At 28.9% G+C, this 18067-nt stretch overlaps 1 protein-coding gene across 1 annotated transcript; it reads left to right on the forward strand.

Annotated features, from left to right (window-relative positions):
* The first annotated feature begins 6446 nt into the window (after positions 1-6446).
* Positions 6447-13896, forward strand: LOC123301400. Its single transcript, XM_044884138.1, has 4 exons — positions 6447-6911; positions 6973-7345; positions 7604-8178; positions 13882-13896. The coding sequence occupies exons 1-4, from the start codon at positions 6447-6449 to the stop codon at positions 13894-13896; spliced, it is 1428 nt and encodes a 475-aa protein (XP_044740073.1).
* Positions 13897-18067: the final 4171 nt, after the last annotated feature.

Genomic DNA, 18067 nt, shown 5'->3' on the forward strand with positions numbered 1-18067 from the left:
AACATTTATCGAAAAGTCATTGTTTTTTTCAACTTTGATTATGTCTTTTAGTTTCACTGGAAATTTAATACCTATAAAATCATTTATTTGCGGAAAATTTTCTTGATTATTAAATTCTAATGGGTTAAAATGGTCAAACATACAGCATGTATTAAAATCTGGTATATATTTTGTAACATTTTGAGGATTTTTAACTATATTTTTAAAATGTGCAATTATACAATATACAAAGCAGAAAAAATCCTCATTTTTAATGTTAACGCAAGCTCTTTTATATAATATTTTTTTGGGTAGAGCGATAAAACTTCCACCCTTCAAGGGTTCGAATTTTGCTATATTCAACTCTAGAGATAATATTTTATCTAAAATAGCATTCGATCCTCTTGACTGAAAATCTGCCAATCTTGCCTCAAGTTTATTCAATTCATTCATTTCACATAATCACATTATATTATACCACATCTTAAAATCAGATGCATGATCAAAAGAAGAAAGTTTTAATGCAAAAGGAAAAGTATCAATAACCTCTACATCAGCTTTTCTGATTATAAAATCACATTTTATAGCAAGCGAAATTTTAATTAAAGTATGTAATGACAAGTACTCCATAATTTTATCCCTAACTAATGTTTCTTTATGTTTAAAAAAAGTTTTAAGTTTCTTACTGTTTTCAAGGTTGGTAAGTGCTCCTGTAAATACTCTTTTTCCGAACCCTGTTACTGTTTGCCATAATTCTGTTGTTTGTGATGTTGTGTGAGAAGGAAGATTAAATTCTTCATCAGCAGATGATGTTGGTTCATCATCTCTTCTCGATGTTAGCAGATGATGAGAATTGTATGAAGAAAGACCTTTAACAAAACCCTTAGGTTAAAAAAATATATATATATATATATATATATATATATATATATGTGTATATATATGATGAAACTTGTTACCTGCCTCTTTACGGTTTCTTTTCAATAAAACCTTTTTCATGTTTCAATTTTTTTTTTCCAGATAGATTGGATATTTATATAGTTTTTTATGACGATAGTATGGCTTCCACTTTTTATTTTCCTCAAATGCCTTCTTCGATGTGCTGGCTTGATTGTTGTTTTCTGAATGAGAGTTATCAGGATGAGGTAAATATGTTTCTTCCACAAATGCTTCTTTTGATGTTTCGGCTTGATTGATTTTTTCGGAAAGGAGATTATCAGGAGGATTTAAATAAGTTTCTAATTCATCCAGATCTACTTCTGCAATCGAATTAGGTGATGGATTAGAAATTGAATGAGAATACATGCAATCATCCGATTTTAGAGGCGGAAAATGCATGTAATCATCCAAGTTTAGGGATGGAAGGTAAACATTACTAATTACATATGGATAATTTGCTTCCATTTTCTTAGCCATCATAAATAACTGTTGATTGGTGACTATGCAATCCCAATCAACAATATTTAAAAGCTATTAAAAAAAAATTGAAATATATATAAATTAAAAATAATAATAAAAGAAATAGGAAAATATTTATATTAAAAAACTTACCTTAATTATTTCACAATTCATTGTTGGCTATAGTTAACTATAAAACTTTTATTGAGCACACTATGAATACAAGATGATTTTTCCTCTCTTTTATATTATAAATTTTAACTAAACAAAAATTAGCATTATCAAAAAAATTCCCTATGTTCTAGAATATCTTTTTATATTCTAAATATTTCCATTAATTATATATTCAAAAAAAAATTTCGTTTTACTTTATATGAGATAAATTTTACTATAGTATTATACTGGACCGTGGTGTAATCTCTTCCCATTCAGCAAACCCGCGTTCAAAACCTAAGCAGGTCGATTAGTTTTTAAAAAAAAATCCATACTTGGTAAAGTCTTCTATCATCATCGAGAGTTCAATGACCCATCTAATACGTCATCAGTTGCATTCTCCAAAAATGCACTACAAAAAAATTCACTCTCCCATCGAGAGTTCAATGACCTATCCAATACGTCATCAGTTGCATTCTCCAAAAAAAAAAAAAAAAAATGCACTCTCAAAAATGCACTACAAAAAATGCATCAAAACTAGGTCAACCAAGGCCGTTCAAGTCTAGGTCACCCAAGGCCGTTCAAATCTAGGCCACTCATATGACTCAGGAGGGCTTGAAACCCACTTTTACACCTACTCCTGCCCGACGGTTTTCGGATCCCCTGGTTCTCCTTCACCCAAATTGAAAAGCCCTAAAATTGTTCCGATAAACATATTCACTTCAGAACTTAAGATAAACAAGGGTGTATCCCGCCCATGTTTTTGTGCAAATGACTCCATTTTTTCGATCATCATGTTTACACTCATGACAATAACAACAAAATTTTTTTAAACAAAATCCATTTTAATTAGTCGTATGTAATATTAATGAAACAGAACGTTAATGAATACAAACTTAACTCAATTTATATATAAATTATTTTGTATACATACAATTTTCTTATTATTTGATATATAAATCATGTATAGATTTATGAACTTCTGTATCAACTAACTTCATAACAAATCCCATAGCAGTGGCAAAAGCAGCATATCTTTTGCTTGTCCAGATATTGTAATGATTTGTTTCGACATTTTGCCCTTTGGATAATGATATAAGGGCAAGAAAGCATACACTCCATACATCGGATTTTGTTGGTCTATTGGTGGCAACTGATCGTAGTCGTTCCTCAGTAGGATATATTAAATGGAGCCAGTCAGGGAATAGTGCTTCTATCATATCGTCCCTAATTTTGTTCGCCATTATTGGATCAATCATTCCTAATAGTAGGTTTATATAAGCAGATGTGATTTTTGTTTTTGTATCTAAATCACTGGTTCTTGCTTGTGTTATGGGTGTATAGACATATTTTCCAGCTCCATTATTTTTGAAAATAACGTCTAATCCTAATATTAGACACGATGTATTATCAGCTCCGAGATAGATTAGTGGTTTACCTCCATCTTCAGAAAGTATTGGCATTGGAAATGTAAGAGGTTGTGGTGTTAAAGTAATTTCATCTTCAAATTGGATTATATGAGCAAATGTTGTTTGGCTGTATCCATTAAGTTGTATTGTGAATTTGGTTTTATTTCGTATTTTATTTCAGCATTTTCAGATGTAAGAGCAACCTCTTACAATTTGGTGCATCGTCCGGAAAATTCAATGAAAACATCTCGGCTGATTTTCTCTCACGAATAAATTTAATATCATTAACTAACAAATTGATGTCATTGACCTAGTAAAGCTTGCGGATCATCAGAGGTCTAGTCTACAAATTCAAAATTTGATTAATAATAGGAAACTTCGTTTTGAACTTGTTACTGTTCCTGCTTGTAATTTACATGTTTTGTGTGAATGTTCACGATTTCTTCCACGAATTTTCATTCCGGATGAAGATATCTCCGATGTTTGGAAAGCTGTCCATGGTCTAGGTCATCCATCAGTGAAATCAACTATTCAAAATGTATGCAAATATTTCCTTTCTCCAAAATTAAATTCAAAAATTAAAAAATTGACACAGTCATGTCAAATATGTCAGTTAAATAAAATCACGCGCCACACCAAAAGTCAATTCATGCCAATAAAAGAACCAGATACCAAATTTTCCTTTTTACATTTGGATCTTGTGGGACCTCCTCCTTCCAGTGAGGGTTTTCGATATATCCTCACTGTTGTAGATCGTTTTTCACGTTGCGTTGAGGTGATTTCACTCAAAAATGCTACATCGGAAGAAATTATTGACAACTTGATCGCATCCTGGTTCTCGCGTTATGGTCTACCCATGCCGATCACTACTGATCAAGGTTCACAATTTCGATTTCGCATGTGGAATGATTTTTTGTCAAGTCTGGGAATTAAGCACATTTCGTCGACTGCTTATCACCCAATGAGCAACAGGATTGTCGAACGTTTCATTCGGACTGTCAAGACATCCCTTGCTTGCTGCAAAAAAAAAAAAAAAAAAAAAATAACTGGCACAAAATTCTTCCATGGGTTATATTAAATTTACACTCCTCGGTAAGGGAGGATATTGGTTTTTCATCTGCTGAGATTTTGTATGGAACAGAAATTCGACTTCCATATAATTTCTTTGGAGATGTGTCTGATATACATCGTCCTGTTTTTGAATCCACAAAAGAATTGAAAAACAGAATGGTCAACGCCAAATTCTTTTTCACAAAACGGTTCGTAAACAAAAATGTTTATTTACCAAAAGATTTGGCCAAAACAAAAAAGGTTTATATTCGCGAAGATTGTGTCAAATCTCCTTTAACTTGTAATTATATAGGACCTTACTTTATTATACAAAAATTTTCAAAATATTTTGTTGTTGACGTCAACAACAAACCAACTTCCATTAGTATAGATCGACTCAAACCAGCATACTATTTGGATAGTTAATTTCATTTATTTTTTAAATATTGTAGTGGAAAATAATATATTGTTTCAAAATTTTGTGATATTTCTTTTAAATATCAATCATTTTCCTAATTCAAACCAATATATTATTTTTCATTTTCTTTTATTGTTCAATTTTTCATTTTATCATTAATTTTTTTTCCCCTGGCCAAAAACAATAATTATCAATAATTACATTTTCTTTTCTTATTCACCTAAGTTAAAATGTCTCTATTTTCTTCCAAATTAGATTAAAAAATTTTCCTAATTCTAAATTGTTTTTGGTCCGTTTTTTTTTAATGCAGATTTTTTTTGTTTTTTCAAAGTTTTCTCATTATCTTTACATTTTTTTTGTGGGGGGGGGGGGGTAGATGTAGCGGACGCATCTTTCCGTTGGCTATTAATTATTCAAGTAATCAATGGACGAGGAAGGCTGTGACGTTGCATTTACCATAACAACATAATTTGTATAAATATCAGTAGTATAGTCATGGCGGTTTCAGCGCAGTTGGATGGTACACTTTTCCAAAAAGGGCAAACCTAGGTGAATGTTGGAAACCTCGGAAGTTGGATGACGTCATTAACCAATAGTAAATCAAGATGGCGTCGGGAGGTGTGGTGGGGGTGAGGAATGACATAAACGGGGGATTGGCTTTAACCAATAGTGTTGGAGAGTGAACGGGGGGCGGGACGTTGACATTAGTCAGCATTTCTCAAGAATATGTTGAAATAGATAACATTTGACCTTGAAAAATATGATATCATCATCCTGTTACAAGTTCAAACTTGTTTGAATCGACTTAAAATAATTTTACACGTGTCAAGACACGTGACCGGATGTTAATATTTTTTTATGATTCAGCAATGTAATATGACACTTGAAATTTACATAATAAAAATACATGTTTAAACTTGTTTGAATCGCATTTGATCTTAAAATAATTTTACACGTGTTAGATAATAATTTGCAAGTATGGACAAGTCTGAATTTCAAGAAAAAATAATTAGTTTGAATTACGATTATAAAAATATCAAATTACAACTTTTTTAGTGGGGGGGGGGGGATAATGCTATAAAAAGTGATGTACGTAGCTGTTGAAGCATCTCTTTTGAAATTCACCTTTGCTTCAGTTAGTTTTTTCTGCATATATTTTTTACATTGTTTTTATACCATGTATATATGAAATATACATAGTATTATAAGTTTAGTCCCAAGTTTGTAACGCCTAAAAATATTGATGCTACAAAAAAAAAATTGGTATAGGTGTTCATAAAATCACCTAATTAATCCATTTCCGGTTGTCCGTCCGTCCGTCCGTCTGTGGTCACGATTACTCAAAAACGAAAAGAGATATCAAGCTGAAATTTTTACAGCGTGCTTAGGACGTAAAAAGTGAGGTCAAGTTCGTAAATGAGCAACATGGGTCAATTGGGTCATGGGTCCGTAGTACCCATCTTGTAAACCGTTAGAGATACAATAAAAGTTTAAATGTAAAAAATGTTCCTTACAAAAAAATAAACAACTTTTGTTTGAAACATTTTTTTGTAAACATCACTGTTTACCCACGAGGGCGTTAATTATGTGCAAATTTTATAGTATGTATTAATATCAAAGTGAATATCTTTTGTTATTTACGTGACGTCAAAAAAACAAACGAGTGCGCATCAACACTTGCGCATTATATGAGAATATCAGTTAAATATGTCAGATATGTATGTATGTGAAATGTGATAGAGTTATCAACACTGCCTATACATGGTATTTCAACAATTAACTCAGTCAATTGTTTGTTTTCACTTGTTATTTTTATTATTATTATTATTTTTTTTTTTGTTTTTGATATATTTATTATTCTAAACTTAATCTATATATTTTATAAAAAAAAAAAAAAACAACAAATATTACTCATTTGTAAGTTAACTTTAGTGTTGAACGTTCGGTAACGTATATTTTGTTTAGTATTTGAAAATATAACGGTAGGTGTATAAATTTTTTAAATATTATTGTGGAACTATATATAATTTTTTTGAAAGATGGACACCTACGAACAAAATGTTATGCAGACGCTAAACGTGGTACCTCAAGGTGGTAGCACGGATATGATGAAGAAAGTGGAGAGAGCGTTGGGGCTCATCAAGACGGCAGAGGAAGCTGAGCGATGGATGGTACTTAATAAGCAGAACATCCGCTTATTGAAAAAGATGTTGATGTTAAAGAAAGAAAATTCTCTGCGCCTGGAAGCTAATATTGGACTTTGTAAATCATACCAGCGGCAACTTCACCGACTGCGATTAGATTTAGTTAAGCAAGGTGGTGGTGTCACCAAAAAACAAAATCGACATCTAATCTGGGAGACAATTGAAACCCACCATCAGGGCAGGGTGAAGACTGGTATGATTACCAATTTGGATTATAAAGATCCAAATATATTTTTCAACCGGGCATTTCCAATGTTCCGACGACACGTTCGGCGTGAGCTAGTGAAGCATCCCCTCAAGGTAAGTAAAATTTAAGATTTATAATTTAAATAGTCTAATGAGATCTTGAATTTTATTTCAGGTGTATATTATGTTCACGGGCAATTTCATTAAGCCCAGCACCAAAGAGGAGGATTTGAAAACTTTTATAACGTCGGCCAAGGAAATGTATCTGACCACGGACATGCAGGAGTGGTACACTGATCATGTCAAAAACTATTTGTTGAAAAAATTGGAAGAATTCCAGGAACGCGATAGCGTTTGGGCTCTTGACATGATCATAAATATTCGAGTCCACATGAATGAGTACTCTCCGATCACAGCTGGAACATTTTGTGAACTACCACCAGTTATCAGAAATAAATTGGCTGTGATTAATGTCCGGAATGATGACCAACATTGTTTTTTATGGTCGATAATGTCAGCACTTTACCCGGTTGAAAAGGATCCTCAACGTTTAACTAAATACCCGCACTATAGTCATTATTTGAAATATGATGGATTAAAGTTTCCCATGTCTCTAGATCAAATTAATAAATTTGAAAAGATGAACCCGCATTTATCGATTAACGTGTACGGCTACAAAGATACGTTTCTATGTGGTTTGGAAATTTTTCCTGTACGCGTTAGTTCGAACACTGCGGGGCAGAAAATTCATCTATTGGCTGTGGAGAATGGGAACAGTCACCACTTTTGCTGGATAAAAAATTTAGCAAAGTTGAATCGATCGGGTGTGACAAAACACGAGCATAAAATATTTTTATGCGATCGATGTCTCAACTATTTTGCTACAGAAGGCAAACTCCAACAGCATTCAGTAAATTGTGGTGAAAAAGAAGCGGTGCGGGTACGAATGCCTAAAACTGATGACGAGCGGTTCGTTGAGTTTCAGAAATTTTCTCATCAAGAACCAATTCCATATATTGTATATGCAGATTTTGAGGCGTTATTGGTACCACAACATCATGAAGGCATGGAAATGGATCATGGGTCTTATACACAAAATATTCAAAAACATGTACCCTACAGTGTAGGTTACTATGTTCATTGTACCCATGATCCCAACCAATCGTTTTATAAGGCATACCGTGGTACTGATTGCGCAAAATGGTTTGTTAAAGAACTGGAACAGGTTGCGTATACATTGGAAAAGAAAATTAAACACGTTGAACCAATGATACCGCTCACCATCGAACAAGAAATGGGGTTTCTGTGTGTAGAAAAGTGTCATATTTGTAAAAAATCTTTTACACCAACAAATAGTATCCGTGTGCGTGACACATCACAGGTATGTATTAATATTTATTATTGTTAAAATTTTTTTATTTTATTATTGCATAATAACATGGATCTATTTTATATTATACCATTCGCGAGCCATTACAAAGTTATACTTTTAGCTAGTAAATATATATAAGCTTTTAAGATTCATCAATAAATAAGAAAAAAAATCATTAATAGACAAATTTTGGATGAAACAGACAACAGACGGATTGGCAAAGCCATCATAAATTTATCAAAAACAATTTAAAACGGTAGTTTCGGCGAACACCTGGTAAAACATTAATTGTTATCAAATTTCTTATTTCTATTATTGAACAATCTTAATTTCGTTTATATTATTATTAATTGTCAATAATTTTATGCAAAATTGTTAAAATCAGTTTTAAGATCCCGGACCTGACCACAGCAATGCGCTGATTTGTATCACTCGTAGCCAAATTGTACATCGTTAGAGGTCCTGAAACTATGGCATTAACACTCCTCGTATATTATGTATGCCATAAAGGCTGATTGTATACGATGATGTACGTTTGTCAGAGGATAGCATGACAGGTACCAGTATGCAAGAAAGCATTTTACATCGAACTGTTAACCATTTACATCAAAATTAAAATTAATAAATATATATAAACATTTAAGATTCATCAATCAATACGAAACAAAATCATTGATAGACAAATTTTGGATGAAATAGACAACAGACGGGTTGGCAAAGCTATAATAAATTTATCAAAAACAATTTAAAACGGTAGTTTCGGCGAACACCTGGTAAAACATTAATTGTTATCAAATTTCTTATTTCTATTATTAGACCATCTTAATATCATCTATATTATTATTAATTGTAAATGATTTTATACAAAATACGTTATAAACAGTCGTCACCAGTAGGCAAACAGTATCCGAAAAAGTATCAGCTGCACTCGTATATACGCCACAGATACTGACACTAATCCGCTGCGTTCCGTAACTGACTAGACTGTTAACCATTTACATCAAAATCGTAATTAATAAATATATATATAAGCTTTTAAGATCATCAATAAATATGAAACAAAATCATTGATAGACAAATTTTGACTGAAACAGACAACAGACGGATTGGCAAAGCTATAATAAATTTATCAAAAACAATTTAAAACGGAAGTTTTGTCTACAATCTTTTATATTAATATTAATTGTAAATGATTTTATGCAAAAGTCATAATTAATCAAGATGCCTAAAATAAGTGATGTATTTGTCTTTTACTGTTTATCGAAAAACAGTAACATCTTATGCCTTTATAATCTGTAAAACAAAGCTACTGCTATAATTAATACATAACAAAGCTATATTAATAATCAGAAACACAAAACAACATTATTCTTTCAAATGAACACAACTTCAACAGCAATGTTTCAGTTCATAGTAACACGGTAGCAAACGGTAGTATATATGATAGTAGAAATTATATTAAACTATTTACGTAATATCTTAAAAGAAGTACACTTAAGCATATTTACTCTTGCAACTAACAATTGATCACTTTAACGTATGGATGCTGTTAACAGGATATGACTAAACAGCAACATTTCTTCACATGCTGTGGATACTTTGAGATTACGTTGAACGTCGTCATTACGCACATACCATGCAGGTTCACTAATTTTTTTTAATCCCTTTGATTGGAACTGTTGAAGAATTTCGATGTTGCTTTTGTAAGCAGTTCTCAATAGTTGAATACCAGAACACAGGTTTACACAAGTTTTTATATTAATGACATTTTTTTTAGCTTATCTTGTGAAATTGTGAAAACATCGCAAAAGGAATGATAAAAGGTGAAATAAAACTATCGACCATTTGATGTCATTTACTGTATACGATTCACAAGGTTGTGTTGGTTAAATTCACCACCGTCAAAATTCATTTTAAATTCTGTTTTGTTAGAAAGAGATACAAAATCTTTGATGCATTTAATCTTTGTTGTTTTTGCGAAAAAAAATTCTATTTTTAATATAGCATTTGCATTTTTAAGTATCCTTTTCTTGTTATTCATTTTCATTTCCAATGTACTGAAAAAATAATTTCATTTTGTAATTAGTAATTTATAAGTAAACTTTATAGCTAATTTTTTTTTTTTCAATCAGATCTATTTTCGAAAAATGCAACACTTTACATTAGTTTTAACATTAAGTATTTTTGCTAGATGATAACGAGGAATTAATGGGTCGCATAAGAAGAACAAAAAGTTTCAAAGTTTATCTTTGTGACGAATATGAGTTTGTCAAGTCATAAGCGAATTGTTCAGTTAAAATATGTTTACTTTAGAATTCAGATAGGATTATAAACAAATTTTTATCCAGCCATATTCAAAAATTTCCGTAAGTTACGAATTATTGATTTTTATCCAGTCGTATTCAAAAATTTACGAAAGTTATGAATTTCTGATTTTTAAATGTTTTTCCAAAAGTGGCCATCCATAAATTACGTCACCCAAATTTCAGGACTTTTTAACCCCACCCCCCCGTCCTTGTCACATTTTGAAGAACCCCTTCCCCCTGACGTGACGTCACACATTTTCCAATTTTATCGAAAAACAATATTTAAAAAAAAAAACAGTTATTTCTATTTATTCTTATATTTATTGAATAATCTTTAATAAAATCAACTTTTAGTTAAATAAGTATAGAGACAATGAATGACTAGTTAAGAAATAATAGACACTTAATTATCACAAATTTTGAAATGTGATGTTACAAAGCTTTTGGCCCCCTCTGCCCTTTGTCACACAATGTTACATTCGAATGACACCCTCCCCCTCTTCAAGGTGTGACGTAATTTATGGATGGCCCCAAATTATTCTACTTTAATGAAAAGCGTATCAGAAGTTTGGTCTATTAATAACATAAACTCATTTGGACTATTTATTTCTCTAAAATGGAATAAAATATCGATGATTTACAAAAATGTGAAAAGCAGTAATTCAAATTTCCTATGCGCAGAAAAAAGATTGATTTATGAAAAATAATCAATTTTCTAATAATACGACATACGAATTTGTTGTATTATGGAATAGATTGTACTCGTTACAATATCCAATCAGAAAATTTTACTTGCTGTACAAAGCCGCTTTTTTTTACACAATATTTTTGTCTAATTTTTTTAATTTTGTCAATTTTTTATTAAAGTGCACCAAAAATAGGTAAAAAGTTTTTCCCGTCTATAATTTTCTATTTTGAATTAAAAAAGTAATGAAAAATGCTAACTATTTTCGATTTTATGGAATTTTCCATCGCTAGTTATCAACAGAAACAGTTTTCCGTTGGCATGTGCAATGAATCTCGTTGATTTTCCCGAAAAACGACTGTTTACATCTTGCACAGGCAATAAACAATGAGTTAAGATATGTACAAATCGGATATTTTCAATATATATTTTTTTAATGAGCTGCCATTAAGATATCTTATAGAAAATGCGACCATAGTTTGTGAAAATCGCTTTATGTAGTTGGAAAACGATGTAATCAGAAAAAAATTTAATATAATAAAAAAAAAACAAAAAAAAAATTAAAAAAAAAAATTTAAAAAAAAAAACATTAAAAATTGTATTTTTGTGAAACATCCGTAATACCTCTTTTAGTCTAGTTAACATGTACGATTTTTTCTAACTTTTCTGTAAATTCTCCGAAAATTACGAAACAGGTGTTGTTACGGTACAGGTCACAATGGGGCATAATGATAGATTTTTCGAAAATAAATTAATTTTTCTTTTTGATGATGATAATAGAATTTTTTGTTGTAGATCGGAAAAATTGTTATTAAATAAAACACAAAATTAAAAACGAAAAAAGAATTACTGTTGAATGAAATTTTATTTTATAACAATTTTAAATTTTAATTTGAAGATACAAATAATTTTCATAAACAAATTTTAATACACAGTTCATCAGATAGTTTCGCTAGTAGTGTGGTTTAAGTCTTTGGTTTTTTAGTATCTGTATTAGCCACTGTAACTTTAATGGCGTTGTATGTGTTATTTTTCAATTTGAAAACAAGCACATGTTATAATCTTTGTAAACGTCCATTTTGAAGTCTATCAATTACGTTCTGATTATATATTTTATTAACTAAACGAAATTTTAAAGTGATTTTTTCTTTATTAGAAAGTTTATTTTTTGCTTTAATAAGTTTTAATATTCATATTTTATGATAAATTTTTTTATTTGAAATCGATATTTGAACACTTTATATTTAATTACTGTTTTATTTTTCTGTTTAAAGTTGAAATACTTGACAAAATATATATTATTTAGTTAATTGTTTGTTTATTAGGTTTATTTTTATCGATTCACTAATGATTTAAATATTAATCAAATGAAAGATATCAATTATTACAGTAATTTTTTTAACTCAAAAAATATTATTCTCCTAAAAGCAAAGAATACGTCTTAACTCTTCCAGTCCTAGGTCCTCCATCCCTTTGCTTTCGCCTCGCTTGTGTTACCCTACCCAAGCTAGCTGGTGTGGTTACTTTCATTGTCTGATAACGAGATTAAAAAATTGCCAAAAAAGGACAATCAATTATTTTTGCATAATTTAGACAAACAAACAAAACACAAATAATATCTTATTTTTATTTTTATTCAAATGTATTTTGGCTTCGAGAGTTTTTTGTTATGAACAACTTGTTACGATATTGTGTGCGTAAATTACTCACATTGTATAAACAAAATCTTGTCTACTTATTATATATTCATAATATCAATAATTTGACTATTAGATAATTTAATTAAGTAAATTTGATTTTATGTCACTTAAGATTATTTGAAAAACATTTTTCTGAAGGAAATTAAGAGATATTTTCATTTTTTAATATAATTTCATTTGAAAATTTACTTTTAAATAATTTGTTTTTCTGAATTAAGTGTTTATGCTTTTGTCTTCATTTTGACATAATTTATTACATTATAAATTGGTTTTTATAAAAGAAATTAACATTTTTGATTAATTTTTTATTAATTTTTCACAGTGTCATTCGATTCGTAATTTTATGTAGAAAGTTTACTGATAAATCCGAAATGGCGCTGAAAAAAATTGCAAAAGTTATAAACAATTAAGTGAAAAATAAAATAGGGGGCTCAGTTTTTTTTAATAACTCAAAAAATATTGAAAATTTTCAAATTCTGAAAAAAGATCCAAAAAGATGAAGGAATTTCCTAACATAAAGTTTCTACTGCCGAAATTGTATCTCTAATATTTATAACTTTTACAGAGCCTTGAAAATAGCGCAAAATACGGCAAGTCTGGCTCTCGCGCGCGTTCTGCCTCTGAGACCTACTAACAAAAAAAATTATTTAAACATGTAAAATATGAATATTAATAAATAAAAAAATTAATGTAGTTTTGAGATACATGAATAAACAATAACCCGTGGTTTAAAAATTTTTTCCCGAATTTTTCCATTAGTTATGAAATTGTTAACTAACAATTTTTTCTATACAGAATGTTAACATAAAATTTCCGATAATTATTAAATTAAAACCCCAGAATTTTTTTCCCTCCGTGAAGTTATTCTTATTAGGCTTACAAATTTATTTTTAAATAATTTGTTTTTCTGAATTAAATTTTTATGCTTTTGTCTTCATTTTGACATAATTTATTACATTATAAATTGGTTTTTATAAAAGAAATTAAGATTTTTGATTAATTTTTTATTAATTTTGAATAGGCTATATTAAAATAGTTAATTCTTCACATTACCTCGCACTAAAAGATCAAAAATATTAATTTCTTTTTTAGATACAAAATAAAATACATTTTCCTTAACCTTAAATTAATAAAACAAATACTAATTTTTATTTATTTAATTGATGTATATTTTTTTACAAACAATAATATCAACTATATATTCATAAAAATTTAGAACTTTCACATTACCAACTTTTCATCATTTCTTTATTACAACACTTCAATAAGCAATATACTTTAATAATTCAGTCATCAGGAGCATGAACTACATAATAAATTTTCATAATACACAACGCATCATCATTCTTCAAATCAAAACATTAAACCAAATATTTATCATAAAAAGCAATATTAACATACCAAACATGTTGAGTTTAGTACTGAAGATTATTAATTCAATGTAATAATCAAAACCTTTTTTAAATTCAAAACTTTTTTCACATTCTGTTAGTAATATATCATCTTTCCCATAGTAAAAGCATATTAGATAAATTAACAAAATGATTAACAATACTTAAAATTACTGAGTTTTTCAATTTTGGTAAACTTAATATTAAAAGTGTAAATAAAAAAATTAAAATTAATAGACAAAATTGTACATTTCATCTTTATAGAAATATACTACGCTATTTTTCATTTACCACCATAAAGTGTAATAGTGAAAAGTGAAAAATTATTTTCGATGATGAACTTAATTTTGTGCCAGCAAGGTTTCTACGCCTCACTGGACTTTTATATCAAAAAAAAAACTTCATCGAACAAGGGGATATAATGATTAATAAATTTTTAAAAAAAATTATAAAAAAAAAATATTTGTATTGTAATTTCACATACATCCTGTACTTTCAGAATATTATTAAGTGCATACATAAGAAAATTTAAAGGAAAAATATAAAATAAAAAATTTTTGTATATATATTAATTACCCGTACATCTTGTACTGTATATAATTTCATTAAGTGTATCTATGTATATAAAAAATATTAAACAAAAACAAACAAAAAAAATTACAGTGCAATTGAGGGAGGCATTACCCCACCCTTAAAAATAACAAATTTAGGTAATAAATTTGGTATTACCGAAATCAATTTTTTGTTAAAAATTAACAAAATTGATATATTACTAACTTTTTGATTATAAATTATTTGAATGAGTTTTCATCCATATTTTGTTTAAATTTCTTTAAAAGAGAAGTATTAAACGTACCTTTAATTATATTAGTTTCTGGATTTTCTAATATATAAGCATTTTGTGCTTTTATTTCTTTTATCCTATACGGACCTTCATATAGTAAGAAAAATTTTTTAAATACTTTATTTCTAGCAGAAGACTTGAAATGTGTTCTAAGTAACACTAAATCACCTACTTTGTAAACTATTAATTTTGATCCTTGATCATGTCTTTGTTTCCTATTTCTTGCTTTTTGCAATAACATCGCCTTTGTTTTTTCTATTTTCTCACATATCAATTATCAATTTTCCTATTGGATTTTTAGGTTTTTCATTTTTAAATAATTCAATTGGTGTGTAACCTGTACTGTCATGTTTAGTATTATTTATACAAAATTCGATTAGTGTTATATATTCTACCCAACTAGTATGTTTTTCATGACAATAGTGTCTTAATAAACGACCTAATTCCCTGTTAACACGTTCCTCCACATTGGATGCCGGATGATATACTGATGTCAAACTTACCTTTATTCCTTCTTCCTTTAATTTATTTTGCCAAATTTTAGAAATAAACTGTGGTCCATGATCTGATATTATTTCTTTCATTTTTCCATTTTCCGGTATATACTGATTTATTACGCGTTGAGCTAAATTTTTACTATTTGGACTTTTAAAAGGATAAATTTTAACATATTTACTAAAATTGCTTGTTTGTGTATTAATTTTGGTTTTTTGACATATAAGACATGATGAAACTACTTCTTTCACTATCCTAAACATATTGTCGAATTTGAAATTTTCTAATAACGCATGATAACACTTTTTTGCCCCGAAATGACCATAATATTCATGATAATATAAAATTGTTTGATTAATAATACTTTTTGGTAAACAGATTAACCAACTATACTTTTCACCTACTTTTCTTTTAAAAAATAATACTTCATTTAACACTTTATAATTCTCCTTAACTTTCCTATTATTTTCTCCATCCTCCTCATTATACACATTAATTATATACTTCAAAACTTCGTCCTCATTCTGCAACTTAACTAATTCCTTCATATTTTTCTTAAATTCACTTTCACCTAACATTTTTATATTATTTATTTGTATTAATTCTTGATCATTTTTCTCAACAACATCTACGGGGTAACGCGATAATGGATCTGCTATTATATTTTCTTTTCCTTTAATATATTCAACCTCATAATCATAGTCTTGTAATTCCAAAGTTCAACGTAACAATCTTTTGCTTAAAATTTTACAATTTCCTAAAAACAATAAACATCTATGGTCCGAACGTAAAATAGTTTTATGACCTATAATATAATTTCGAAATTTTCCAAAAGAAAAAACTACACTTAATAATTCTAATTCAGATACTGTATATTTTGTTTCTGCCCCAACTAAACCTCTACTTACAAAAGAAATTGGTAAGTGTTTTCCTTCGTGGTCAAGTTGATATAAATAACCACTCATACCTAAATATGACGCATCAGTATTAACATAAAACGTTTTACCAAAATCAGGATGTTTTAATACTGTTAATAAAGTTTCTATAAGGCAATTTTTTATTTTCTTAAAAATTTCATCTTCCCTAGGACCCCAGTCCCATACTACATCTTTTCTTAATAATCTTGTTAACTGACAAGTTAAATAACTAAATTTATCAACAAACCTGCGATAAAAATTGCAAATACCTAAAAAACTTTTTAAATCTTTTATTTTTTTAGGTGTAGGAAATTCTTTTATTGCCCTAACCTTTTCTTCACACATTCTGTGCCCTTCAGCTGTTATAATATATCCTAAAAATTTAATTTCTTTTATCAAAAATTCTGTTTTTTCTAAATTTAACGTTACACCGGCTTGTCTACATTTTTCTAAAACAATTCTAATATGTTCCATGTGTTCCTCGAAAGTTTTCGAAGCTACCACAATATCATCCACGAACACTGTACAACATTCTTTAGTATCTTCTCCTAAAACATGATCCATACATTTCGAAAAAGTTCCTACCGACAAGTTTAAACCAAAAGGTAAAACTTTAAATTGATAACATTTACCATTTACTAAAAAGGCTGTATATTTTCTACTACTTTCTTCTAACTTTATTTGGCAACAACCTGAAGTTAAATCAAAACTACTTAAAAATTTTTTACCATGAAATTTATCTAACACATATTCTACAGGTAATGGTGATTCTCTATCTGTTAATAAAATTTTATTTAAAAATCTTGCATCCAGAACTAAACGAACAGTTCCATTTTTCTTTAAAACAGTTAATAACAGACTATTATATTCTGATCTACATCTTTCAATAATATTCCATTGTAACATTTTTGTTAATTCCATATTTATAGCACCTATTCTAGCATGAGGTATCGGATAACTTCGTACTGAAAACGGTATATGATCTTTCAAATGCAGCTTGCATTCAAAATTTTTTACTAAACCAGGTTTTTTCGAAAATACTGATTTGTAATTGTCTATCATTTGCAATAATTCTATTTTATCCTTTTCTCGCAAATCTTTGACTTTATTCATAGTTTTTTGGATTTCGTCCTTACTTACATTAATATTTTCATTTTCTAATATTGAATTTAAATAGTTTTGATTTGTATTACCCTTTATCCTTTCAACCACTGATACTAATTGCAAACTGTTTATTTGATTTAGTTTATTAATAAAAATTTTCTTAAAAGTGATTCGTTTATATTCATTATTTATTTTAAGCTTAAGGTAGTACCTACACGAAAGTGATATTTCAAGAATTTCTCAAAACTCAGAATATAAAATATTTAATTCATAATACACATGCTGTTAAAATTAGAAGATGATTTACCATGTCATACATGAGATATTAGCAATTAAAAGTGACGCAATTTGTACGTGTACATGGGAGAAGCGTATAAAAATACACAAATTTACAAATATTATATTTATTTATCAATGAATGACGTTCACCATCTCTATGAAAAACTAATATAATGT

Source organism: Chrysoperla carnea, chromosome 5 (genome assembly GCF_905475395.1).
Source record: "Chrysoperla carnea chromosome 5, inChrCarn1.1, whole genome shotgun sequence".
Lineage (NCBI taxonomy): Eukaryota > Metazoa > Arthropoda > Insecta > Neuroptera > Chrysopidae > Chrysoperla > Chrysoperla carnea.

Coding starts and splice junctions, on each gene's coding strand:
- LOC123301400 (XM_044884138.1), top strand. CDS start 6,447: ATGGACACCTACGAACAAAATGTTATGCAGACGCTAAACGTGGTACCT. Junction 6,912..6,972: donor TAGTGAAGCATCCCCTCAAG/GTAAGTAAAATT, acceptor ATTTTATTTCAG/GTGTATATTATGTTCACGGG. Junction 7,346..7,603: donor GGTTGAAAAGGATCCTCAAC/GTTTAACTAAAT, acceptor TAAAAAATTTAG/CAAAGTTGAATCGATCGGGT.